This window comes from Symphalangus syndactylus, chromosome 13 (assembly GCF_028878055.3).
Source record: "Symphalangus syndactylus isolate Jambi chromosome 13, NHGRI_mSymSyn1-v2.1_pri, whole genome shotgun sequence".
NCBI classification, from domain to species: Eukaryota; Metazoa; Chordata; class Mammalia; order Primates; family Hylobatidae; genus Symphalangus; species Symphalangus syndactylus.
Genome location: NC_072435.2, coordinates 53,291,566 through 53,314,999, shown reverse-complemented (window position 1 = coordinate 53,314,999; position 23,434 = coordinate 53,291,566). Strand labels below are relative to the sequence as shown.

General features: G+C 46.7%; 1 protein-coding gene across 16 annotated transcripts; it reads left to right on the top strand.

Annotated features, from left to right (window-relative positions):
• The first annotated feature begins 8,373 nt into the window (after positions 1 to 8,373).
• On the top strand, positions 8,374 to 23,063 carry C13H19orf12 (chromosome 13 C19orf12 homolog). Of its 16 annotated transcripts, XM_063615025.1 has the most exons (6): positions 8,885 to 9,094; positions 9,539 to 10,133; positions 10,832 to 11,238; positions 11,617 to 11,737; positions 15,547 to 15,716; positions 21,246 to 23,063. In XM_063615025.1, exons 3-6 carry the CDS (start codon positions 11,202 to 11,204, stop codon positions 21,509 to 21,511), a joined length of 594 nt encoding a protein of 197 aa, XP_063471095.1. In that variant the 5' UTR covers positions 8,885 to 9,094; positions 9,539 to 10,133; positions 10,832 to 11,201; the 3' UTR covers positions 21,512 to 23,063. The 16 variants fall into 16 exon arrangements, with proteins under 16 accessions (XP_063471101.1, XP_055093222.1, XP_063471098.1 ...); XM_063615028.1 differs by lacking the exons at positions 8,885 to 9,094; positions 9,539 to 10,133 and adding an exon at positions 8,500 to 8,513 and having other exon boundaries at positions 11,135 to 11,238; XM_063615024.1 differs by lacking the exon at positions 8,885 to 9,094 and adding an exon at positions 8,752 to 8,876 and having other exon boundaries at positions 9,539 to 11,238.
• Positions 23,064 to 23,434: the final 371 nt, after the last annotated feature.

Sequence of the window (23,434 nt, the reverse complement as noted above, 5' to 3'; positions counted from 1 at the left end):
GAAGTCTGTGACTGGGGAACCTCGATTCTTTGCAGGGCCCAGAACCTGCCCCTCCATCAGCAGTTCCAGACTCTGAGCCTGGGAGCGTGCGTTACCAGGAGCATGGAGACATGGTGGCTACACCTGAAGGTGGGTTCTGATGATGCTAGACTGCTGTGGGCAGATATTCTGGGACTTCTCAGAGCCGTGAAATCCTTCCTTTGTGGAAAAGTCAACTGGGCCGAAAGCTGGACCTGATGTCCAAGATTTGAGGGTCACCCTTCCCCACGGGTGGGGTCTTCTTGGAGGGGAAGACCTTCACTGTTGGGGTCAGCAAGCCCACTCCTGAATCCCAGCTCTGCCTCTAGCAGCTGGGGTGTCTGCAGCCTCTAATTTAACCAAGAAAATCTGCAGCCCCCTGCTTTTCAAGGTGGAGCTACCACCTGAAATAGGATGTGACCTAGCCTGAATGCACCTAGAAGTTTCAGCTCCTCTGTTTTCATGGTCACTAGTATTAGTGTTTCATGATCACTAATATTTACCTACTCAAAATATAGTTTATTGGCCGTGTGCTGTGGCTCATGCCTGTAATTCCAGCACTTCGGGAGGCCAAGGTGGGTGGATCACTTGAGGGCAAATCGCTTGAGTTCAGGAGTTCAAGACCAGCCTGGCCAACATGGCGAAACCCCATCCCTACTAAAAATACAAAAATTAGCCAGAAATTGCTTGAACTTGGGAGGCAGAGGTTGCAGTGAGCCAAGATCGTGCCACTGCACTCCAGCCTGGGTGACAGAGTGAGACTTCATCTAAAAAAATAAAAAATGAAAAGTTAGCCAGGCATGGTGGTACACACCTGTAGTCCCAGCTACTAGGGAGGCTGAGGCAAGAGAATTGCTTGAACCTGGGAGGCAGAGGTTGCAGTGAGCTGAGACTGCACCACTGCACTCCAGGCTGGGAGACAAAGTGAGACTCCATCTCAAAAAAAATTAATACCAGGGTTATGGAGATTTCTCCAGCAATAATGAAAGAAATTTTACAGATATATAGAGACAATCTAGGTGACATTCTTTTTAAAATTGTGTGCACCACAGGCTAACAAACAAGCAAATACCAAAGGTGACTTCATTTATGTACACTGGAGCGAAAGAGAACATTCTGCTATAGAACAAAACCTCAAACAGACCAAAGCTCCAATAGAAGAAAAGACAAACCACCCCCACCCCAAATTCAAAGCTGCCTTAAAGTAAAACTAGTGGGAGAAAGAATTTCCATCCTCTGAGCAATTTGAAATAAAAACTTCAGAATCATAATAGTGACTCTACCATAATTTTCTGTAATAAAACATCTATTATAACAGATATGGCAATACAATAAAAGTCCTATTGTTCCAGAAACTGTATTATAACTGAAACAGGATAATTATAGAAATACTTGCATGAGAATTGCATGTTCAACAGAACCATTGAAAAATCATTCTTCTCAGACTGAAAATAAGTCTTCCAGGCACAGAAGAACTCTTCAGTGAGATCTGAAATGCAAGACAAGGTGGATTTTTTTTTAAGTCTTTTATAGCAGCTTGACCTTCTAATGTCTCGTCAGGGCCATCTGTAAACTTGTCCAAGGCCCCACCAGCCTCCAGCTCTGAGTTCCACACTTTATTTGGAATACTAACATCTATGAGTAGACTTTTAAGTAGGGCATCTCTTTATATTCTTTCAATAGACAGATTTTAGGGTGAATCTCAGCTCTATCGAGTTCATTTGTAAATTCTAACTTGGAATTTTTAGCTTTTTAGAACAGTTGACCTCTGGAACATTTTGTAGAAATCCCATCCTATGTGGAAGGACTTGCCGATATTACCACCCTCCCTGTTTTTTAGTTTACAAAGCACCTTTCAGTTTTTTTCCTCTTTGAATCCTCACAATAATCCCAGGTCGTTGAGAGCAGGGATTCTCATCCTGATTTTGTATTTGAGGAAATTGAGGATTATCTGTTTGGGAGCAGGGGCTGGGGCATTTGTCTGGAAGCTGTGTTTGCAGTGTAAGCATGCTGTTTTTACTTAGTTTGTCTATTTTTTTTTTTTTTCTGTGGCTTTGGGGAAACTGATGAGAATTAGTGAGGAACCAGAGGGCCTGCAAGCCCTCTGTGACAAGTAGGGCTTGTCACCACTACTGACTTTTAATGTCCCATCTTGGGTAACCTGGTACTTGAAAGGTTGGGAACCTGGAGGAAATTCACTGAGTGATGATGGTGGCTGAGGGACTGAGGGAGGGAGCTGGGGGGAAATAATAATAATAATGACAATGATGATAACACACACTCAACATGACAGCAAATATGCAGAGTGGTGCTAAGTGGTGACTAAAGGGACATGATAACCGTCTACAAATATTTGAAGGATGTAAACACCAAGGAAGAAGATGAATTAATTATTTAAAAGAACAGTGATGAAGCCTGGGAGGAGATCATTACCAGTCCCCAAGCCACCTTGTCCTCCCACAGCCCTTTCAGGATTAAGCTCTCCCAAAACCGAAGGGAGGTGGCAGGATGGTTCCCCTGCACACAACAGTTTTGAGGCTGTTATTATTTTTTTGAGACAGGATCTCACTCTGTTGCCCGGCCAAAGTGCAGCAGTACGATCACAGCTCACTGCAGTCTCAGTCTCCTGGGCTCAAGCGATCCTTCCACCTCAGCCTCCCGAGTAGCTGGGACTACAGACTCATGCCACCATGCCCGACTAATTTTTAAATTTTTTGTAAAGATGAGGTATTGCTATGTTGCCCAGGCTGGTCTTGAACTCCTGGTCTGAAGTAATTCTCCCACCTTGACCTCCCAAAGTGCTGGAATTACACTCGTGAGCCACCACGTCTAACCTGAGGCTGTAATTTTTATTTTTTTGAGACGAGGTCTCGCTCTGTCTCCCAGGCTGGCGTGCAGAGTGCAGTGGGGCCATCTCAGCCCACTGCAACCTCCACCTCCCAGATTCAAGTGATTCTCCTGCCTCAGCCTCCAGAGTAGCTGAGACTACAGGCGTGTGCCAGCACATCCAGCTAATTTTTGTATTTTTAGAAGAGACGGGTTTCACCATGTTGGCCAGGATGGTCTTGATCTCTTGACCTTGTGATCTGCCTGCCTCAGCTTCTCGAAGTGCTGGGATTACAGGCATGAGCCACCACGCTCAGCCCAAGGCTGTTATTTTTATTGTGCCATGGATGGACATGTATGTACTATGCATATGCTCAGATTATAATAATCACAGCTGGCATCTGGTGAATACTTCGTGCTAGGGTTTGCATGTTTCCTTTAAAACTCATGTTGAAATTCAATGGCCATTGTGGTGAGAGAGAGAGAGATATATATATATATATTTATTTATTATATTATATATATAATAATATAATATATTATATTATATATATAATAATATAATATATTATATTATATAATATACATTATATTATATATAATATATATTATTATATTATATATAACTATATATAATATATATTATTATATTATATATAACTATATATAATATATATTTATATTATATATAACTATATATAATATATATTTATATTATATATAACTATATATAATATATATTTATATTATATATAACTATATATAATATATATTTATATTATATATAACTATATGTAATATATATTTATATTATATATAACTATATGTAATATATATTTATATTATATATAACTATATGTAATATATATTTATATTATATATAACTATATGTAATATATATTTATATTATATATAACTATATGTAATATATATTTATATTATATATAACTATATGTAATATATATTTATATTATATATAACTATATGTAATATATATTTATATTATATATAACTATATGTAATATATATTTATATTATATATAACTATATGTAATATATATTTATATTATATATAACTATATGTAATATATATTTATATTATATATAACTATATGTAATATATATTTATATTATATATAACTATATGTAATATATATTTATATTATATATAACTATATGTAATATATATTTATATTATATATAACTATATGTAATATATATTTATTATATTATATATAACTATATGTAATATATATTTATTATATTATATATAACTATATGTAATATATATTTATTATATTATATATAACTATATGTAATATATATTTATTATATTATATATAACTATATGTAATATATATTTATTATATTATATATAACTATATGTAATATATATTTATTATATTATATATAACTATATGTAATATATATTTATTATATTATATATAACTATATGTAATATATATTTATTATATTATATATAACTATATGTAATATATATTTATTATATTATATATAACTATATGTAATATATATTTATTATATTATATATAACTATATGTAATATATATTTATATATTATATATAACTATATGTAATATATATTTATATATTATATATAACTATATGTAATATATATTTATATATTATATATAACTATATGTAATATATATTTATATATTATATATAACTATATGTAATATATATTTATATATTATATATAACTGTATGTAATATATATTTATATATTATATATAACTGTATGTAATATATATTTATATATTATATATAACTGTATGTAATATATATTTATATATTATATATAACTATATGTAATATATATTTATATATTATATATAACTATATGTAATATATATTTATATATTATATATAACTATATATAATATATATTATATTACATTATATTATATATAATGTATATTTATTATATTATATTATATTTTATATATTTATTATATATTATATATGATTATATATAATATATATTTGTTATATTATACATAATTATATATAATCTATTTAATAATATATAATTATATATAAAATATATAATAAATATATAATATATAAAATTATATAATATATAATACATAATTTATAATAATATAATATATAATGATATATAATATATAATGATATATAGGATATAATATATAATTATATATAATATACAATGATATATAGGATATAATATATAATTATATATAATATATAATATATTATATATATAATTCTATCTTTGTCCAAACATATATTATATATAATATATATATTTTTTGAGATGGAGTCTACTCTGTTACCCAGGCTGGGGTGCAATGGTGCTTTCTTGGCTCACTGCAACCTCTGCCTTCCAAGTTCAAGAGATTCTCCTGCCTCAGCCTCCCGAGTAGGTGGGATTACAGGCATGTGCCTCCATGCCCGGCTAATTTTTTTGTTTTTAATAGAGATGGGGTTTTGCCATGTTGGCCTGGCTGGTCTCAAACTCCCGACCTCAGGTGATCTGCTGGCCTTGGCCTCCCAAATTGCTAGGAGAATCTTTCAGCACTGATGAGGTCATGAGGGCTTTGCCCTCATGAGTGGATTAATGCTGTGATCACAGGAGTGGGCTCTTGATAAAGGGATAAGGGTGGCCCTCTTCCCTCTCTCATGCTCCCTCTTTATGTGATAACTTCTGCCATCTTATCATGTAGCAAGAAGGCCCTCACCAGATGTGGCCCCTAGATCTTGGAATTTCCAGCCTCCAGAACTATGAGCCAAATAAATATCTTCTCTTTATAAATTACTCAGTCAGTGGCATTCTGTTATAGCAGTAGAAAACAGATGAAGACACCTGGTATTAAGGGTTGAATTGTACAAAGATGTGTTGAAGTCCTAACCCCATCACTGGGAATGTGACCTTATTTGGAAATAGGGTCTTTGCAGTGTAATCAAGTTAAAATGAAGTTATTAGGGAGGGCTCTTAATCCAATATGACTATTAGAAGAGAGAAGTTTGGGCTGGGCGCGGTGGCTCACGTCTGTAATCCCAACACTTTGGGAGGCTAAGGTGGGCAGATCACCTGAGGTCAGGAGTTCAAGACCAGCCTTACCAACATGGTGAAACCCTGTCTCTACTAAAAATACAAAAATTAACCAGGCGTGGTGGTGCACACCTGTAATCTCAGCTACTTGGGTGACAAAGGCGTGAGAATTGCTTGAACTCGGGAGGTGGGGGTTGCAGTGAGCCGAGATTACACCACTGTACTCCAGCCTAGGCAACAGAGGAGACTCCTGTCTCAAAACAACAACAAAAAGGAACAACAAAAGAAGCTACAGGGTTTTTGGGTGTGGCCCACATGGCGGATCATCCAGCCCTGGTCTGGGTGGGTGGCTTTAGCCTGAAGGAGCCATGGAAGTTTTAGGAGCTGGTGCACTTAGCCTTGGGAGAAAGTGAGGGCATAGAACGCTGGCCTCAGGGACCCCGTCTGAGTTTTGACTCTGGCTGGCCCTGTGAACACCACCTAGCACCCTAGGGCATCGTTGGGCCCATCAGCAAGAGAGTGTTTTGTCAAGGTGGGGGTAGAACTGGATTTCCCACTACCTTGGGCCCATGAGGCCCATATTTGGAACTTTGGAGAAGCCGTTCATTTTCACATTCTGTAATGTAAACAAGAATAATCTAGATTCATATATGTTATCTCCTTTTATGTTCAGAACAACCCTATAGGATAAGCACTACTCTTGTTGCCATTTCCCAGATGAGGAAACTGAGGCACGGGGACGTGGAAGAACTTTCCCTAGGTCACTGTAAGCAGCATAAAGCATCGCTGTGTGCTGGGCCAGTGCCATTTCCGCGCCATCACAGAGACCCCACTGCACGCCTTGCTCACTGCGCAGGAGGCCCCAGCGGCCTTTAGGAGCGTGAGGCACCGTGTGCTCCATCTCTGGGGTTCAGTGTGTGGTCATGTTATGCCTGCATTCGTATCAGAATGAGGCCCAGGAGGCTGATGGGTTGCAGATTTGCATGCAATGGAGCGATCTCGGCTCACTGCAATCTCCATCTCCAGGGTCCAAGCGATTCTCCTGCCTCAGCCTCCTAAGTAGCTGGGACTACAGGCATGCACCACCATGTCTGGCTCATTTTTCCATGTTTAGTGGAGATGGGGTTTCACCATGTTGCCCAGGCTGGTCTCAAAGTCCTGGCCTCAGGTGATCTGCCCGCCTCGGCCTCCCACAGTGCTGGGATTACAGGTGTGAGCCACCGCGCTCGGCTGCATGAACTTCTTACATGCTTGCCTTCTCTGGAGGGCCTGGACTTTGAAGCTTCTTTCACTCCCAGCATCTTTCCCTACACAGGTCCTCTCCCCACCATCTCTGGGGGAGGAGTCTGCAGGCCAGTTCTGCAATGTGCCGCCAGAGGGAGCTGCCCGCAGAGAAACGGGAGCGCCGCACTCAGGCCCCAGGAAGGCAGCAAGCTCAGTTCCCCCGGCCTCAGTTCACTTTCCCTCTTGAAAGTCACCCAAACTCAAGCAAAAGCTCCGATTCAGCAATAAATGGGGTTGTTTTATCCCAGCCAAGGCCTGGGGAAGCTTGTATTAAGAGCCTTTGTTTCATTCTTTTAAGAATGGAAAAGGGTCCGTCCTCTGGGTGCCCATAGCACCCTGGAAAGCAGGCAGAGTGCTGGTCACAGGCGGAGGCTTTGAGCTACCGGGACCCCGGCTGGAGTCTGGGCCCTGAAACTTTCTAACCAGGGTGGCCTTGGGCAGAGCAGCCTGTGTCTAGAGCTTCCCATCTGTAATATAACAATGGCAACCATGCCTGCTTTGCAGGGTTCCTGTTAGGATTAATTCTCTATAGAGAGCCCCCCAGAAGCCACTTTTGGATTTGAGATGGTTCAAGGCCAGACCTTGCATGACAAGAGTGGGGACAGCTTTCCACAGGCCTCAATACAGTAGTATTCCTGGGGAGTTCTGCAACCCCAGCCTCGTGCCCTTTGCACCTAAGAGGCTGCCTAGCCTCAGCTTTGGCCCCCACCCAAGAATCCTACAAGCAAAGCCAGTGGTTTTCCTTTTTTTTTTCTTTTTTTAAGAGACGGTCTCACTCTGTCACCCAGGCTGAAGTGCAGGGGTGCGATCATGGTTCACTGCAGCCTTGAACTCCTGGGCTCAAGCAATCCTCCTGCTTCAGCCTCCCAAAATGCTGTAGGTCACAGGTATGACTCAGCCACTCGGCCTAATTTTCATTATTATTTGTAGAGATGGGGTGTGTTACTGTATTGCCCACGCTTGAACTGCTGGGCTCAAGCAATCCTCCCTCTTCAGCCTCACTGGCAGCTGGGATTACGGGTCCTGCCCAGCCTGCTTCTCCTTTTGCAACCCCCAGAACCAGAGGCTCCAGAGCAGGCTCTGGAACAGCGGAAATCTGGCTCCGGCCCACACATTCACCAAATACTGACGCAGCACCCTTGACCTCCAGATGCCCCTGTGCTCTCTTCCGCGCCCAGACTGCGGGGAGGGAGGGGTCCTCCAGGCCAAAGGGAGGGAGGTCCCCGCGGTCCTGGAGACAGGTGCGCGGGGCCCGGATGTGATCGTGCGTGCTCCAGGGAGAAGGGCAGGGCTGGGGAGTGCGTCCTTGCGGTCCCCGGGACTCCTCTCCAGGCGCCTCGTCTCGGTGCGCCACCCGCAACCCAAGCCAGGGCCCCGGTGTCAGCGGCGGGGTGGGCCAGGACCGGGGAGGGGGTGCCCAGCAGCGACCCCCGGGTCCCCCCAAGGCCGGGCGCAGCTCGGAGCCAGGAGCTGGCCGGGCGCATGGCTTCCCGGAAGGCCCAGCGCAGCCGGAAGGCGGGAGGGAGGGCGGAGCCAGCGCAGGGGCCGCCACTAAGGCCTGCGCGACCCTCCGCAGGGCTGGGGCTGGGGCTAGGGCCGGGGCCCGGGAGCTGGGCGGGGAGCTGGGCGGGGAGCCGGGGGCCAGCCAGGCCCGGGCCGCAGCCACCTCTGACCGCAGAGCGCGCCCCGCAGGCCTCCGCTACCCCAGGTAAAGGTGCGCCCGGAGCCGGGGCGGGGCGCCTCCCAGGCCGCGCCCCGCAAGGGGAGGGGGCACCCCAAGAGCAGGCTTGGAGGCCCGGGAGCGCCTTGGGGAGGGGGCCCCCGCCCTGCCAGGAGCCTGGCCCTCCCGGTGCCGGGGTGGACACTGTTAGTGTAGTCATTGTCCCTATGGAGAAACTGAGGCACGGAGAGGCCGAAGTCACACAAGTAAGCAGCAGAGCTGGGACTAGAGTCCCGGGCCCTGGCTGGCTGTCACCCAGGAGTGGCGTAGGCATGGGTGTGGTGGGTGGGGGTGGGGTGCGGGTGGTGGACGTGGTGGGAGTGGGTGAGGTTGGGTGAGTGGTGGGTGGGGTGGGGGATGTGGGTTTGGCGGGGGTGGTGTGCGGAATGTGATGGATAGGGGTGGGGTAGAGTGGGGGTGGCTGTGGGGCAGGGGCGGGGCGGGGCTGGGGTGGGGTGCTGGGTATTATAAAAGTGAAGCGGATCCTGACAGGACACCTGTGGGGCAGCGGAGCTAGCTGAGCCATATGGGAAGAAGATCGGGGCGCTAGTTTAGATTTGGTCAGGAAGGATCGTTAATGATTTAGGAGGTGAGATTAGTTTTGGGGGTGACAGGTAGTTTGTTGAGATTTTTTTTTTTTTTTTTTTTAGACAGTCTTGCTCTGTTGTCCAGGCTGGAGTGCAATGGCGCGATCTCGGCTCACTGCAACCTCGACCTCCCTCGTTCAAGCAATTCCCCTGCCTCAGCCTCCCTAGTAGCTGGGATTACAGGCAACACCACCAAGCCTGGCTAATTTTTTTTTTTTTTTTGTAGAGACGGAGTTTCACCATATTGGCCAGGCTAGTCTCAGACTCCTGACCTTGTGATCCACCTGCCTCGGCCTTCTACAGTGCTGGGATTACAGACGTGAGCCACCCCGACCAATTTTTGTATTTTTTAGTAGAGATGGGGTTTCACCATCTTGGAATAGCACCTGTAGTTCCAGCTACCTGTGAGGCCGAGGTGGAAGAATTGCTTGAGGCCAGTCTCCGACCAGCCTAGGCAACATAGGGAGACTGCATTTCTGGAAAAAACAACAAAGACAACAACAAAAAAAGCAGGAAGGAAGGGGAGAGGGAAAGAAAGAGAGAGAGAACGAAAGAGAAAGAGAAAGAGAAAAGGAAGGAAGGAAGGAAAGAAAGAAAAAAAGAAAGAGAGATACTTTGAGAAGCTTTGAAGTGATCTGTTTATTGATCAAGTGGATAGGTAAGGTGCATGCTGCCAGGAGGGGCTGGGGTAGAGAGGGCAGGGCCCTGCTGTATGGGGGTGGGCAGGGGACGGCCCCTGCTCAGCCCTGGCCTCCATTGCTACACAGAATGGCAGGTCCAATGTGATCTGGTCTTCTGATTTTTCAGGAGAAATCAGAAATCTGAGGTGCATGCAAAATCTCCTGATTTTTAAATATAGGCAACTAATTTGTTTTAAAAAAACAACTATGAGCTAATCCAAAAATGTTTGCTGGTGGGATCCACCTACTGCCTTTGCGCTGGGGTATGGAGAGGTGAAAGGTTAATGTTGACAAGAGCCAGATCTAATTTTTTGTTAAAGAACAGGGTACTTGGAGGTCAGATAGCTCTCTTCATAGCTATCTAAAGCCTTCCTCTCCCTTATCTCTTACAATCTGGTCCAAACTCAGAAAGCTAGGCTGCTCTCTGTGAGATGGGCTTGTCTCCATCTCTCTGTACCTTTCAGAGCAGCCCGGGCGCCTGCAAGAAACCGGGGCTTCGAGTTGGCATTTGCCTTCCCTGTGGCTGGCAGATGGGCTTCCTGTGACCAGGGCCTGTTATGTGGATAAATCTGAGTGTGAAATAGGTGTGATACAGTGGAGGGGGAGGGAACCACACTCCTACCCCCTGAGGTCTGTCCCCATCCTCCCTCCTCACCCACTTCCCTGTCATTTACAGACAAAGGCAGCCTTGTGGTGGGAGAAGGAGCAGGGTGGGCTTCCCTCTCAATCTGGTGTGCCTGGAGAATTCAGGAAGCTGAGCTTTTTAGCAAGAGCTCAGGAGATGGAGTTACTAACCTTTCTTCCCCAACAAGAGCCTGTTAATGCTCTAACTTCTGAAATGGTTACTGCAAAGAAATTAAACCTTGGATGGAGTCAGCCACAACATCTCTACCCGTGGTGTGGGACTATTAAAACACAGTGACTTCCTCTGGCTGCCCTCACACACGCAGTGATAGCTGCTGGCCCTCCCATTCTGCAGAACCTTGGGCTTGTGTCTCAGTGAAACCTGCCTCATTGTCTGAGATGTCACCGAAGTTCTTGGTCTCATGGCCAAGGAAATCAAGGATGCAGACACTCCAGAGGGTAGGTTAGAGCAGAAGTTTAATAAGCAAAAGAAAGAAAGCTCTCTGGATCAGAGAGGGGCCCCAGAAAGATGGGTTGCCATTTTACAGTGAAATGCAAGGGTTTTTATAGAAAAGCTGGTGGGAGGGGTGCTTCATTTACATAAGGTGCGAATTTCTGAGTCCCCCGCCCCACCCTTTCTAGTGCCCATGTGGGCTTCTTAGCCTGAGTTACTACTCCATGTTGCTTATTTCTTCCTACTGTGCATGTGTGAAAAAGGTTGGGGGGTGGGGGTTAGAACACTCCAAGGTAGACATGCCTGGCCCAGGGTAGCTCTTCTTATCAGTGCCACGCAAGCCTCTGTGTCTAAGTATTTCTTTTTTCTTTTTTTTTTTTTAGACAGAGTCCCACTCTGCCTCCAGGCTGGAGTGCAGTGGCATGATCTCAGCTCACTGCAACCTCCACCTCCCAGGTTCAACTGGTCCTCCTGCCTCAGCCTCCCAAGTAGCTGGGATTACAGGTGAGCACCACAACACCTGGCTAATTTTTGTATTTTTTTAGTAGAGATGGGTTTTTACCATGTTGGCCAGGATAGTCTCGATCTCTTGACCTCGTGATCTGCCCACCTCGGCCTCCCAAAGTGCTGGGATTACAAGCGTGAGCCACCGCGCCTGGCCGTGTCTTGAGTATTTCTAAGAAGAGAGAGGACTGTGCTTACTAGGGCCCACCATATGTCTGTATGTCACACAGGGGACCCCTTTCTGTGTTAGAGCTTGCCTTCCTTACCTGTGTTTCCTGAAAGGGAAACAACCTCTTAGGCTGCTTTTTGTTAGAAGGGAATTCTGCCAAGGACCCTTGCCCTAACTATTTACCTAATTGATTTCTCTCTCTCCTCTCACATTGATGCCGGCCTGGCTGGAGCAGGTAGAGTTGGAAGTAGCATTTTTGCAAGGACATCTCTTCAGCCTCTGTAGATTTTCACTTAAAGTCATTTGGAGCAGGTCGGAAGCTAGGTTTTTTTTGGGGGGTAGCCAGTAGAGCTAAAGTGGTTATGTATGTTTCCTGCCTTCCTTCTTTCCACTTCTACATGCATTTTCTTGCTGTGCAGAAACTGTTTTGAGAGTGCAGACCCAAAACTGCAGAAAACCTGTTTTGGGAGTGGTGTCTGGGCACTGGCCTGGAAGCCAGCCTTGCAGACTAAGCATGGCAGGGCTCAGGGTCTTCACGCCCTGGGAAAGGGAGGTTCCTTGCAGCCTCCAAAGGGGCCCTCCCGAGACCTGGGCAGTGCCTCTCTTTTTCCAATATAATTGACAGATGAAAAGCTGGATATAAACCAGAACTGAGCTCAAAGGTGATTAGATATTTTACACCAGGATTTTGAGCTTTTTGTAAGATTTTACTGTAAAATTATTGCCTTTGGTTACCTTAATATGTACTTGAAATATGTCTCATTTTGTGCTGGACGTGGTGACTCACACCTGTAATCCTAGCACTTTGAGAAGCCAAGGCAGGCAGATCACCTGAGGCCAGGAGTTCAAGACCAGCCTGGCCAACATGGTGAAACCCCATCTCTACTAAAAATACAAAAATTAGCCAGGTGTGGTGGTGCATGTCTGTAGTCCCAGCTCTTCGGGAGGTTGAGGCAGGAGAATTGCTTGAACATGGGAGGCGGAGGCTGCAGTGAGCCAAGATCGTGCCACTACACTCCAGCCTAGGTGACGGAGCAGACTCTGTCTCAAAAAAACAAAAACAAAAACAAAAAAACACCTCCCTATATATCTCTATCTAGCTATCTATGTCATTTTGTTTGTGTGATAGCTTTTCAGGACCATGGTGACTGGATAAATCAGGTTCTGCCCTCCGTCTCCCCATTTCCGGGTGGCTTCTGCCTATTCAGTCCTGACACTGTTATAATGCCATTTTATTGTTTAGACATTTGTATGTAAACAAATCTTGACCACTGGAATAGTGGAAGGGGATTCTCTTCTGGGGAGAAGGAGGAGGCATTCAACCTGTCAGCAAGCAAAGGAGCTGGGCAGGGCCTGGAAACCAGGAGACCAGGTTTTGGGAGACCCAGGGCACAGGGTAGCCAGAGCAGGGACCCACAGGCCTGAGTGCTCCTCCAGTCCCTTATATGAGCAGGGCTTACAAGGCCAAAAAGACATATCTAGCGGTGCTTGTTTGCAATTTCTGAATTTGAAGACTGAGTAACGAATATCAGAGTCCTGCGTTTTGCCCTCTTGGGGTCTTGCTGCCCAAAGTGAGATCAGAGGAGCACTTTGGAGGCTTGTTGGAAATGCAGAATCTTACCCTCCCATACTGGCTGTATCTGACAAGGTTTTCAGTGATTCCCGTGCACTTGTGGAGAATCACAGGTCTAATGTGTACCAACGGGGAAAAAGAAGGGAAATTTACAGGGGCAGGAGCGCAGGATGCTCTCCTGGGACTGCAGAGAAGTTCTGAGAACCTGACTTTGTGGTCCTCTCATAGATTTATGGGTTTGTTCTCTGGGCTCAAAATTATATCCCAGGATTGGGAGAGCAATTTTACAGTAGGGACTTCTGCTTCTGGATCATCCTTGGGTCAGAAAACACACATATCTGGGTACGGTGGCCCACACCTGTAATCGCAGGACTCTGGGAGGCAGGAAGATTGCTTGAGCTCAGGAAGTCAAGACCAGGCTGGGCAACATTGCGAGACCCTGTCTCTATGAAAACAAAAAATTAGCTGAGCGTAGTGTTGCATGCCTTTAGCCCCAGCTACTCAGGAGACTGAGGTGGGAGGATCACTGTAGCCCAGGAGTTCAAGGCTGCAGTGAGCCATGATGGCACCACTGCACACCAGCTTGGGCAACAAGAGATGCTGTCTCTTAAACAACAACAAACAAAACAAAAAAACCTCATATAACATATAACCCAAAGATATTAAGGCCAAATGTAGTGGCTCACGCCTGTAGTCCTAACACTTTGAGAGGCTCAGGTAGGAGGATCTCTTGAGCCCAGGAGTTCAAGACCAGCCTGGGCAACATAGTAGTCATCTCTACTAAAAATAAAAATAAAATTAGCTGGGTGTGGTGATTGCACACCTGTAGTCCCATCTACTCAGGAGGCTGAGGGGGGAGGATCGCTTGAGCCCAGGAGGTTGAGGCTGCAGTGAGTTGTGATCGTGCCACTGCACTCCAGTGTGGGCAACAAAGCAAGACCCCATCTCAAAAAAAAAAAAAAGATAATAAGCAATAGAATCTATCCATAACTTCATCCGTCGAATTGCTGTAGCAGCTGTTTCAATATTTCTACCTAGAATGAAATGGAAGTGCTGGTGAGAAAGGGAAGTACTGCTGGAGCCTTGCGCTCAGCCAGAGCTCTGAGGAGACCCCCCACCTCGTGGCCCCTTTGATTTTCTCAGCCTTTGGGCTCTCCAGAGTCCGTCCCTCCCTGCCCTGGCTCCAGCGTGGCACACATTTTCCCTACCCTGGAGGATTGTGCTAAAGGTCATTGTGCTAAAGGTCCACTTGCCCGTCCGTCTGTCTATCCATATATATCGCAAAGCCTGGGAATGATTTCATGTATTTTTTCTCCAGTTGCTTTGTCTCCCTGCTTTATCTTGTCCCTGCTTTTAGTGTCCCATGGGTACAACTGTGTTGACTTTTAAGAACAGTTGCTTAAGGCAGCCCAGTGTGTGTGTTAGTAACAGTGTTCGTTCAGAGCCATCCTGGGTCGGAAGCCTGCAGGTTTCCAGACTTGTGCCAGGCACTTCCTGCCCATCCTGCTGGCACTATCTGAGAGTCCAGCCTGTAGGGACTGTCTCCGTCTTAGAAGGGAGGTATCTGACCCTCTGCTCAGGGCCCACCGTAGGTCAGTGCCCGTGTAGTCACAGGGTCCCGTCCCTTCCCCAGCTCTGGCTTGGCCTCAGCTCAGATGCCTCATGCCGGGACTTCCTGGTCTCTGCTGGGCTTTGTGTGCAGGGCATTCCCTGGGCCAGTGCAAAGGCCACTGATGCCAGAAGGGTCAGACCACCTCCCTCGTGATGAATCAGCAGAACATTTGGCCGGGTTGCTCCTTAATCTGTCATAAGTCAGAAGTTAATCAGAGGGCAAAGAAGACCTTTCATCCACTCAGCTGCTGCTATTTGCTTATTCACTAACTGCTGCCTGCCCTGTCTGTGGGAACTTTCTACCATCTGGATGCTTTCTGTCATACAGGCACTTGGAGCTGCTGTGCTCTCCTGAAAAGGGGGACCCTTCCTTAAAACTCTAGGAACTAGAGTGGCATTGGGATGGAAATACTCTTACGCTCATTAAAACTATCCCTCTGAACTTCTCCCTTGAAGGCCTGCCACGATGACCATCATGGTGGAGGACATCATGAAGCTGCTGTGCTCCCTTTCTGGGGAGAGGAAGATGAAGGCGGCTGTCAAGCACTCTGGGAAGGGTGCCCTGGTCACAGGGGCCGTGGCCTTCGTCGGGGGTTTGGTGGGCGGCCCACCGGGACTCGCCGTTGGTAAGTGCAGGTGTCTCACAGAGATAGCCAGCCTCGGGATGTCATAAAAGGGCCATTGAAACACAGGGAGAAGCCCAGGCGCAGTGGCTTATGCCTGTAATCCCAGCACTTTGGGAGGCCGAGGCGGGTGGATCACCTGAGGTCAGGAGTTTGAGACTAGCCTGGCCAACATGATTAAACCCTGTCCCTACTAAAAATACAAAAAATAGCTGGGCGTGGTGGTGGGTGTCTGGGTGTCTGTAATCCCAGCTACTCGGGAGGCTGAGGCAGGAGAATCGCTTAAACTCGGGAGGCAAAGATTGCAGTGAGCCAAGATCGTGCCATTGCACTCCAGCCTGGGTGACAGAACGAGACTCTGTCTCAAAGAAAAAAAAAAGGAAAAAGAAGAAAGAAAAGAAACACAGGGAGAAATGAACTCGTACAAGTGATGCCATGCATTTCGTGGGAGGAATTGGTGGAGTTAAGGTTGCCTCTGGGAAATGATCTTTGCAGATATAATTTGTCCCATTGGAAATGCAAGTTTCTGTGTGAATGTCTCAGAAGTGTGGGGCACTCTTGTAAATGGCATCTGTGTCATTTGGGCCTGGAGGCACCTTTCCCCCCATGCTGGGATCCCAGAATAAGTATCGGAGCAACAGGCCTCTGAAGATACCAGGATGTCCTGGGTCCTATGGTGGCCTCCCTCACCCTGATCATAACTTCGAGGTCCCTGCAGAAGGGAGACCAGGGAGGAGGCTGGGAGGGGCCATGCACCTTCTCAGCACATGCGGTGTGGCCATTTCATGTGAGCCAGCTCACTCAGAGAGCTCCCTCGTTCTGAAAGAGACCACCAAAAGAACTGGCCTTTCACCCCTAGAGGGCCTGCCCACCTCCTTTACCACCTGCTTTTTTTCTTTCCTTTTTGAGACAGAGCCTCACTCTGTCGCCCAGACTGGAGTGCAGTGGCATGATCTCGGCTCACCGCAACCTCTCCCTCGCGGGTTCAAGTGATTCTCCTGCCTCAGCCTCCTGAGTAGCTGGGACTATAGGTGCGTGCCACCACACCCGGCTAATTTTTGTATTTTTAGTACAGACAGGGTTTTGTCCTTTTGGCCAGGCTGGTCTCAAACTCCTGACCACAAGCGATCCACCCACCTGGGCCTCCCAAAGTGCTAGGATTACAGGCATAAGCCACCGTGCCTGGCCATTTACCGCCTGCTTCTATTTGAGAATCAATTTCAGGCAATGAATGAAAGTTTGGCTAATTTTTCCACTGTTCCTTGGAGCTAGGATGAAGTTACTTTCTTTGGCTTGGTGAAGGAAGAATTCCTGTGTTCTGAGCCTCAGAAGGTCTCCCTGGCCTGGGGCTGTGGCCCAAACCATAGATGGAGTCAGAGAGCTGACCGTTCTTCAGACCTGAGCTAGGCAGGGGCCAGGCGAGGCCTCCCTCTAGGTGGCTGCAGGGACCTGCCACAGTTTAACAGGGATTCTTATGATGACTGCATTTGTCGTATCGGGCGTGGCAGATACTTGCCACATGCCTGCTCTGTGCTGGCCAGCCTGAGATGGGGACATGGGGCCTGGAGAGCTTACCGTCTGGTGGAGATCCTTTCTGTGTGGCATGCAGTCTCCATGCTCACAGGCGAGAGAGAAAAGCGCTTTTCTGCCGTGGTTGGCTTCCGTTCCCCAGCTCGCTGGCCGGGTTCCTGCTCTGTTCTTCCCTTCTGTAGTGGGATTGACATTCAAGGACATTTCGTTAAGCTGAGGCTCACACTGAGGAGAAAAATAAATGTGTGGGTGGCCCCAGACCTTCCCTTTCCATATTTTCCTTTCCATACTCTATGAATTAGTGAGGCCTGACTTCAGCATCTTGCCATCCTGGAAGGAACCTGAGATGGGGGAGACAAGGCTGTTTCCTTCTTCCTCGATGACATTCTGCATCTGTGCCCCTACCTCCATCTCAGTGCTCAGGGGAAGGCTTTGGGGATCATTTTATCATATAGCTGCGCCCAGATGCTATTTTGGGAGCACATATTTTATTCAGATTGAGTAAAAGCTGGTGGAGAACAGGATGTCCACTAAGAGAGCCTGGGGGATTCACTACTTCCAGTCCCTGGTCATGGGCGGGAGCATCATTTTACCCTGAAAACAAAGGAATTGTCTCCTCTCCAAAGAGCCAGTAATTTGCTGGTCGATATTCCTGGTGACTTTTTGCATTAAGTGCTGCTCTAAATCAAATATTGATGTTCTCATAAAGGTTTAGTGCACATGAGTGCAACTCTTGTCGACTCGGAGCATTTCACTGGTGTCATGGGGAAAAGTTCAGTAAAACTTGTAAATTAGCTGGTTTTCCCTCCCCAGAATGTGCCTTTCTTTTGCAGAGGAGGTGAACCCTGTCTGTGTGTGGCATTCAGACTCTGGGATATGGGGCTGGCCCCAGCTCAGTACCTGGGGTGGTATCTGCTCCAGGGGCCTCGGTGCTTGGCTTCCAGAAGAAGCAAGCACTGGTTTTGCCGCCTGTTGTCTGAGTCCAGCCTGCCAGTGGGTTCTCTCTGGCCTGGGTTGCATTTTTGAAAGAAACTTTTCATTTCGCGATAATATTAGGTTTACAGAGAAGTCGCGAAGATAGTACAAAGTATTCCTGTATATCCTCCATCCAGTTTTGGTTCTCCTAGCGTTCACATGTATTACTGTATGCTTGTCAAAACTAAAATGGGCTGGGTGCAGTGGCCCATGCCTCTGTAGTCTCAGCACTTTGGGAGGTTGAGGCTGAAAGATTATTTGAGCCCAGCAGTTCGAGACCAGACTGGGCAACATAATGAGACCCCGTCTCTATGAAAAATAAAAAAAAAAAATTAGCCAGGCATGGTGGTTCATGCCTGTAATCCCAGCTACTTGGGAGGCCAAGGTGGGAGGATTGCTTGAGCCTAGGAGTTTGAGGCTGCAGTGAGGTATGATCACACCACTGCACTCCAACCTGGGCAACAGAGTGAGATTCTGTCTAAGGAAAAAAAAAGAAAAACCTAAGAAACCAACACCAACGAATATGTTACTATTAACCATTCTCCAGACTTGATTTGGGTTTCACCAGTTTCTGCATTAATGGCCTTTTTTTTTTTTTTGGTTTCAGGATCCAGTCTAAGACACCGCATTGCATTGAATCGCCTGCTTTCTTAGTCTCCTCTGGCCTTTAACACTTTCTCAGACTTTCCTTGTTCACAACCTTGATAGTTTTGAGGAGTACTGGGCAGGTATTTCGTAGAACATCTCTCAGTTTGAATTTGCCAGATGTGTTTAGGATGGGACTGGAGTTAGGAGTCTTTGGGAGGCATGCCTGGGAGGTGACGTGCCCCTCTCCCTTGTCTTGCATCAATTCTGGGGGTATGTGATATTCACATGACGTCAGTGATGTTGACCTTGAACACTTGGTTAAGGGCGTGTTTGCTGGGTTTTTCCACTGCAAAGTTTCTGTTTCCCTTTCCATACTCTGTCTGTTGAAAGTGAGTCACTAAGTCTAGTGGGCTTCATCTTTAAATATCTGATTGGTGATATTTAAAAATCGTGAGATGTTTTAAAGCTACAAATCTGGCATTTTGTGTGGTAGCAATGAACTGGCGTGAAGTAGCCACTGCCACGCAATAGGAACCAAGCTGTCCAGCTCTTCTGTGTCCTGGGCCTCAGAAGGTCCATGCGATTCAAGGCTTGGTTGGCCCAGACTATAGACTGGGATGAAGTCAGAGCCTGCCACCCATCCAACCTCAGCAGGGGGGAGGCCGGGTAAGGCCCAACTGCCCCTTCACTCTTCTTAGTTCCTCCCTGGCTCTTGGAGGCACTTGACTTTGGACCCCTTCCCTAGGGCACCTTCCCTTGCTCTGCACCATATTCTGCACGTGGCCTCTTCAGTTAGAACTTTCCGTGGATACAAGGTCTTTAAGTCCCAGAATAGCATGACATAGCCTTGGCGATTAGTTTACATTTAAAAATAATGTTTCTGCCCTTTTAGGGTGGCAGAAGGAGAAATAGTAAACTACCTTGATTTGATATTTATTTTTATTTTTTCGAGATGGAGTCTCTGTTGCCTGGGCTGGAGTGCAGTGGCATAATCTTGGCTCACTGCAACTTCTGCCTCCCAGGTTCAAGTGATTCTCCTGCCTCAGCCAGTAGCTGGGATTACAGGCACCCGCCACTATGCCTGGCTAATTTTTTGTATTTTTAGTAGAGACAGGGTTTCACCACGTTGGCCAGGCTAGTCTCCAACTCCTGACCTCGTGATTCGCCCACCTCGGCCTCTCAAAGTGCTGGGATTACAGGCGTGAGCCACCTCACCCGGCCAGTTTGTTATTTATCGATTGTACAACTTGGAGGGGTTCTATGAAAAGCACTGCTTCAAGAGGAAAGAGCCTCCTTATCTGTCCCCAGGTCCTTTAACCACATGGGCTCACTGAAGATTTTGTAAGTTCAGGGGCAAGGAGCATATCAGCTGCCTGGTGGAGGAAATTCAGTCTCACCACTGAGATGGTTTCTTTTTTGGAGACAGAGTCTTGCTGTGTCACCCAGGCTGGAGTGCAGTGGTGTGATCTCAGCTCACTGCAACCTCCCCCTCCCGGGTTCAAGTGATTCTCCTGCCTCAGCTTCCAAGTATCTGGGCTTACAGGCATGTGCCCCCAAGCCCAGCTAATTTTTGCATTTTTAGTAGAGATAGTGTTTCACCACGTCGGCCCGGCTGGTGTCGAACTCCTGACCTCAGGTGATCCACCTGCCTTGGCTTCCCAAAGTGCTGATATTATAGGCGTGAGCCACCACACCCAGCCTGAGATGGTTTCTCTTGAAAATGCATTTGTGGCCGGTTGCGGTGGCTCATGCCTATAATCCCAGCACTTTGCGGGGCCGAGGTAGGCGGATCACCTGAGGTCAGGAGTTCAAGACCAGCCTGGCCAACATGGTGAAACCCTGTTTCTACAAAAATACAAAAATTAGCCAGGTGTGGTGGCATGCGCCTGTATTCCCAGCTACTTGGGAGGCTGAGGTGGGAGAATCGCCTGAACCCGGGAGGCAGAGGTTGCGGTGAGCCGAGATCATGCCATTGCACTCCAGCCTGGGCAACAGAGCGAGACTCCATCTCAAAAAAAGAAAAAAAAAGAAAAGAAAAGAAAAAGAGAAAATGCGTTTGTTTCTCAGCCTTCTCCTTTGTGATTAGAGAGGGATTTTTACAGTAAGCCCAGAAACCTCCGTCAGCCCGTGAAGAAGATCTTCATGGGCCCAGCACTGAGGTGGGAGATGGGGCAGGCAGGCTTCATTTTGCATCCTTAAATGTGGAGCTGAGGGAATGCATGTTGGGTGTCAATTATCTGAAGCAAATGGACAGAAGGCTGCATAAACCTTTGCCCTCCACACTGGCTGGCAGAGCAGGCATGGCACCGGCTGAGCCCGCTGTGGCCTGCTCGTGAATGTGCCTGCTCATGGTGATGGTGGTGTGCACTCAGTGGGAACTTAAGTAAGGCCATCGCTTATGAATAAGACCCACTAATTGAACGATTCCTTGTTTTCTAGGGGGGGCTGTCGGGGGGCTGTTAGGTGCCTGGATGACAAGTGGACAGTTTAAGCCGGTTCCTCAGATCCTAATGGAGCTGCCCCCTGCCGAGCAACAGAGGCTCTTTAACGAAGCTGCAGCCATCATCAGGCACCTGGAGTGGACGGACGCCGTGCAGCTGACCGCGCTGGTCATGGGCAGCGAGGCCCTGCAGCAGCAGCTGCTGGCCATGCTGGTGAACTACGTCACCAAGGAGCTGCGGGCCGAGATCCAGTATGATGACTAGGCTGCGCCTCTGGGGAGGTGGGGGGCCCCTTTAGATGACTCCGTGACTCTGAAGAGGTGGCTTGGGAGTTGGGAGAAGCCCAGTGGATGCCCCTGGGGAATCTCCACGTCATCAGTGTATTACTGGCAACGTCCTGCTGGAGAGGCCACTGCCATGCAGTGTCACGTTCCGGATATTACTGATGAAGCAGCATGTGTTGGTGGCATGTGCACTGGCATGACATGACAGCCCTCTGACTGGCCACCCGGTGAAGAGTAAAGGCCTGCCTGCCACAGGCTTCGGAGGCGTCTGCTGAGTCCTCGCCCATGTGGGTCTGGGGAAGTGATCATGCTCAGCCGACAGTGTGACCACACTTCATCCTCCCCCCGGGGCCTTCTCATCTTGGGAGATGACTCCTCTTCCGAGCACCTGCTGCAGAACTGGATCCCACCCCCCTGCAGGCCCTGGGGTCTCAGGGCCTTGGAGCAGCTCATGCTGGAATCATGTTTACCTCCTAGTGCAGCCGTCCCCTACCCAGGGACTGCCGAATGGCCCCGTGGAGGGGACGGGCGGCCTGCTGAGTGAAGCCTCAAATACCGAGTGGACTTGACCCCGGCCCCCACTAGGCTGCACACCTAGACTCGCCCTGCCAGGGCCTTGCTCTTCCTATCTGAAAAGTCATGGTAGTTCTTGAGGTTTACTTCTCAAATGAAATATTTTTAGTAAAAAGTACAGGCATATCTCGGAGATATTGTGGGTTCAGTTCCAGACCACCTCGGTAAAGCCAACATCACGATAAAGCAAGGAAGCACATTGTTTTAGTTTCCCAGTGCATCTAAAAGTCATGTTTACTGCATATTGCAGTCCATTAAATGTGCAATAGCATTACGTCTAAAAAATGTACAAACCTTAATTTAAAAATATTTATTGTTCAAAATGCTGACACAGAAACGCAAAGTGAGCACATGCTGTTGGAAAGTGGTGCCAAATAGACTTGCCTGACGCCAGGCTGCCACAAACCTTCAATTTAAAAAAAAAACACAGTATCCACAAAGCATAGTAGAATGAGGTATGCCTGTATTGCTCTTTCTGAAGTGGTGTGATATAAACCATCTCTAAGAAATGTTTCTACCCTAAAGATTTCCCCAGTACAGTCAACTCTCTGTAACTGTGGGCTGCACATTTAGATCCAACCAGCCTTGGATAGAAAATATTTGAAAAAAAAAATTGCGTCTGTACTGAACACGTACAGACCTTTTTTTCTTGCCATTATTCCCTAAACAATATGGTGTAGCATATTTACATAGCATTTATAGTGTATTTGGTATTATAAGAAATCTAGAGATGATTTAAATTATACAGGAAAGTGTGCGTAGGTTATATGCAAACGCTGTGCCATTGCCCAGCAGGGACTTGAGCATCCTCAGATGTCGCTGTCTGAGGGTTGAGGTTGCAATCCTGGAACCCATCCCCCATGGATACTGAGGCATAGCTGTACTGTGTGTTTTCACTTTGCTTTCAGAACTACAACTTGAATGTGATCGATTACAATAAATGTTTTTCTAAAAAGCCATTTTCCCATATATTACGTGTAAAATACCTCTAACATTCAAAGTCTTACAAATGGAACAAGAGGGAAGGTACCAGATCTGTGGCTTTAAAGAATGCAAGAGTAGGTCAGGCGAGGTGGCTCATGCTCGTAATCCCAGCACTTTTGGAGGCCAAAGTGGGAGGATCGATCGAGGCCAAGAGTTTGAAACTAGCCTGGGCAATATAGTGAGACCTCCATCTCTACAAAAAATGTTATTCCTTGGTCCCCAGGTCCTGGGGCAGGGCAGGGACTTGGGGCTCTCCTCTCAGCCCCTGGAGGCTCAGAGGGAGGCACTTCTGCTGAGGCCCCGCTTAGAGGAAAGCTCAGTATCCTGGCACCTCCATGTGTGTAAG

What these genes read in the sequence shown, in the direction of transcription:
- C13H19orf12 (XM_055237251.2), top strand. Translation starts at nt 8,651, where the DNA reads ATGGCTTCCCGGAAGGCCCAGCGCAGCCGGAAGGCGGGAGGGAGGGCG. An exon ending in GCAGGCCTCCGCTACCCCAG is followed by an intron (nt 8,877 to 11,616) that starts GTAAAGGTGCGC and finishes TTTTTTTTTTAG; the next exon opens with ACAGAGTCCCACTCTGCCTC. An exon ending in CCCACCGGGACTCGCCGTTG is followed by an intron (nt 15,717 to 21,245) that starts GTAAGTGCAGGT and finishes CTTGTTTTCTAG; the next exon opens with GGGGGGCTGTCGGGGGGCTG.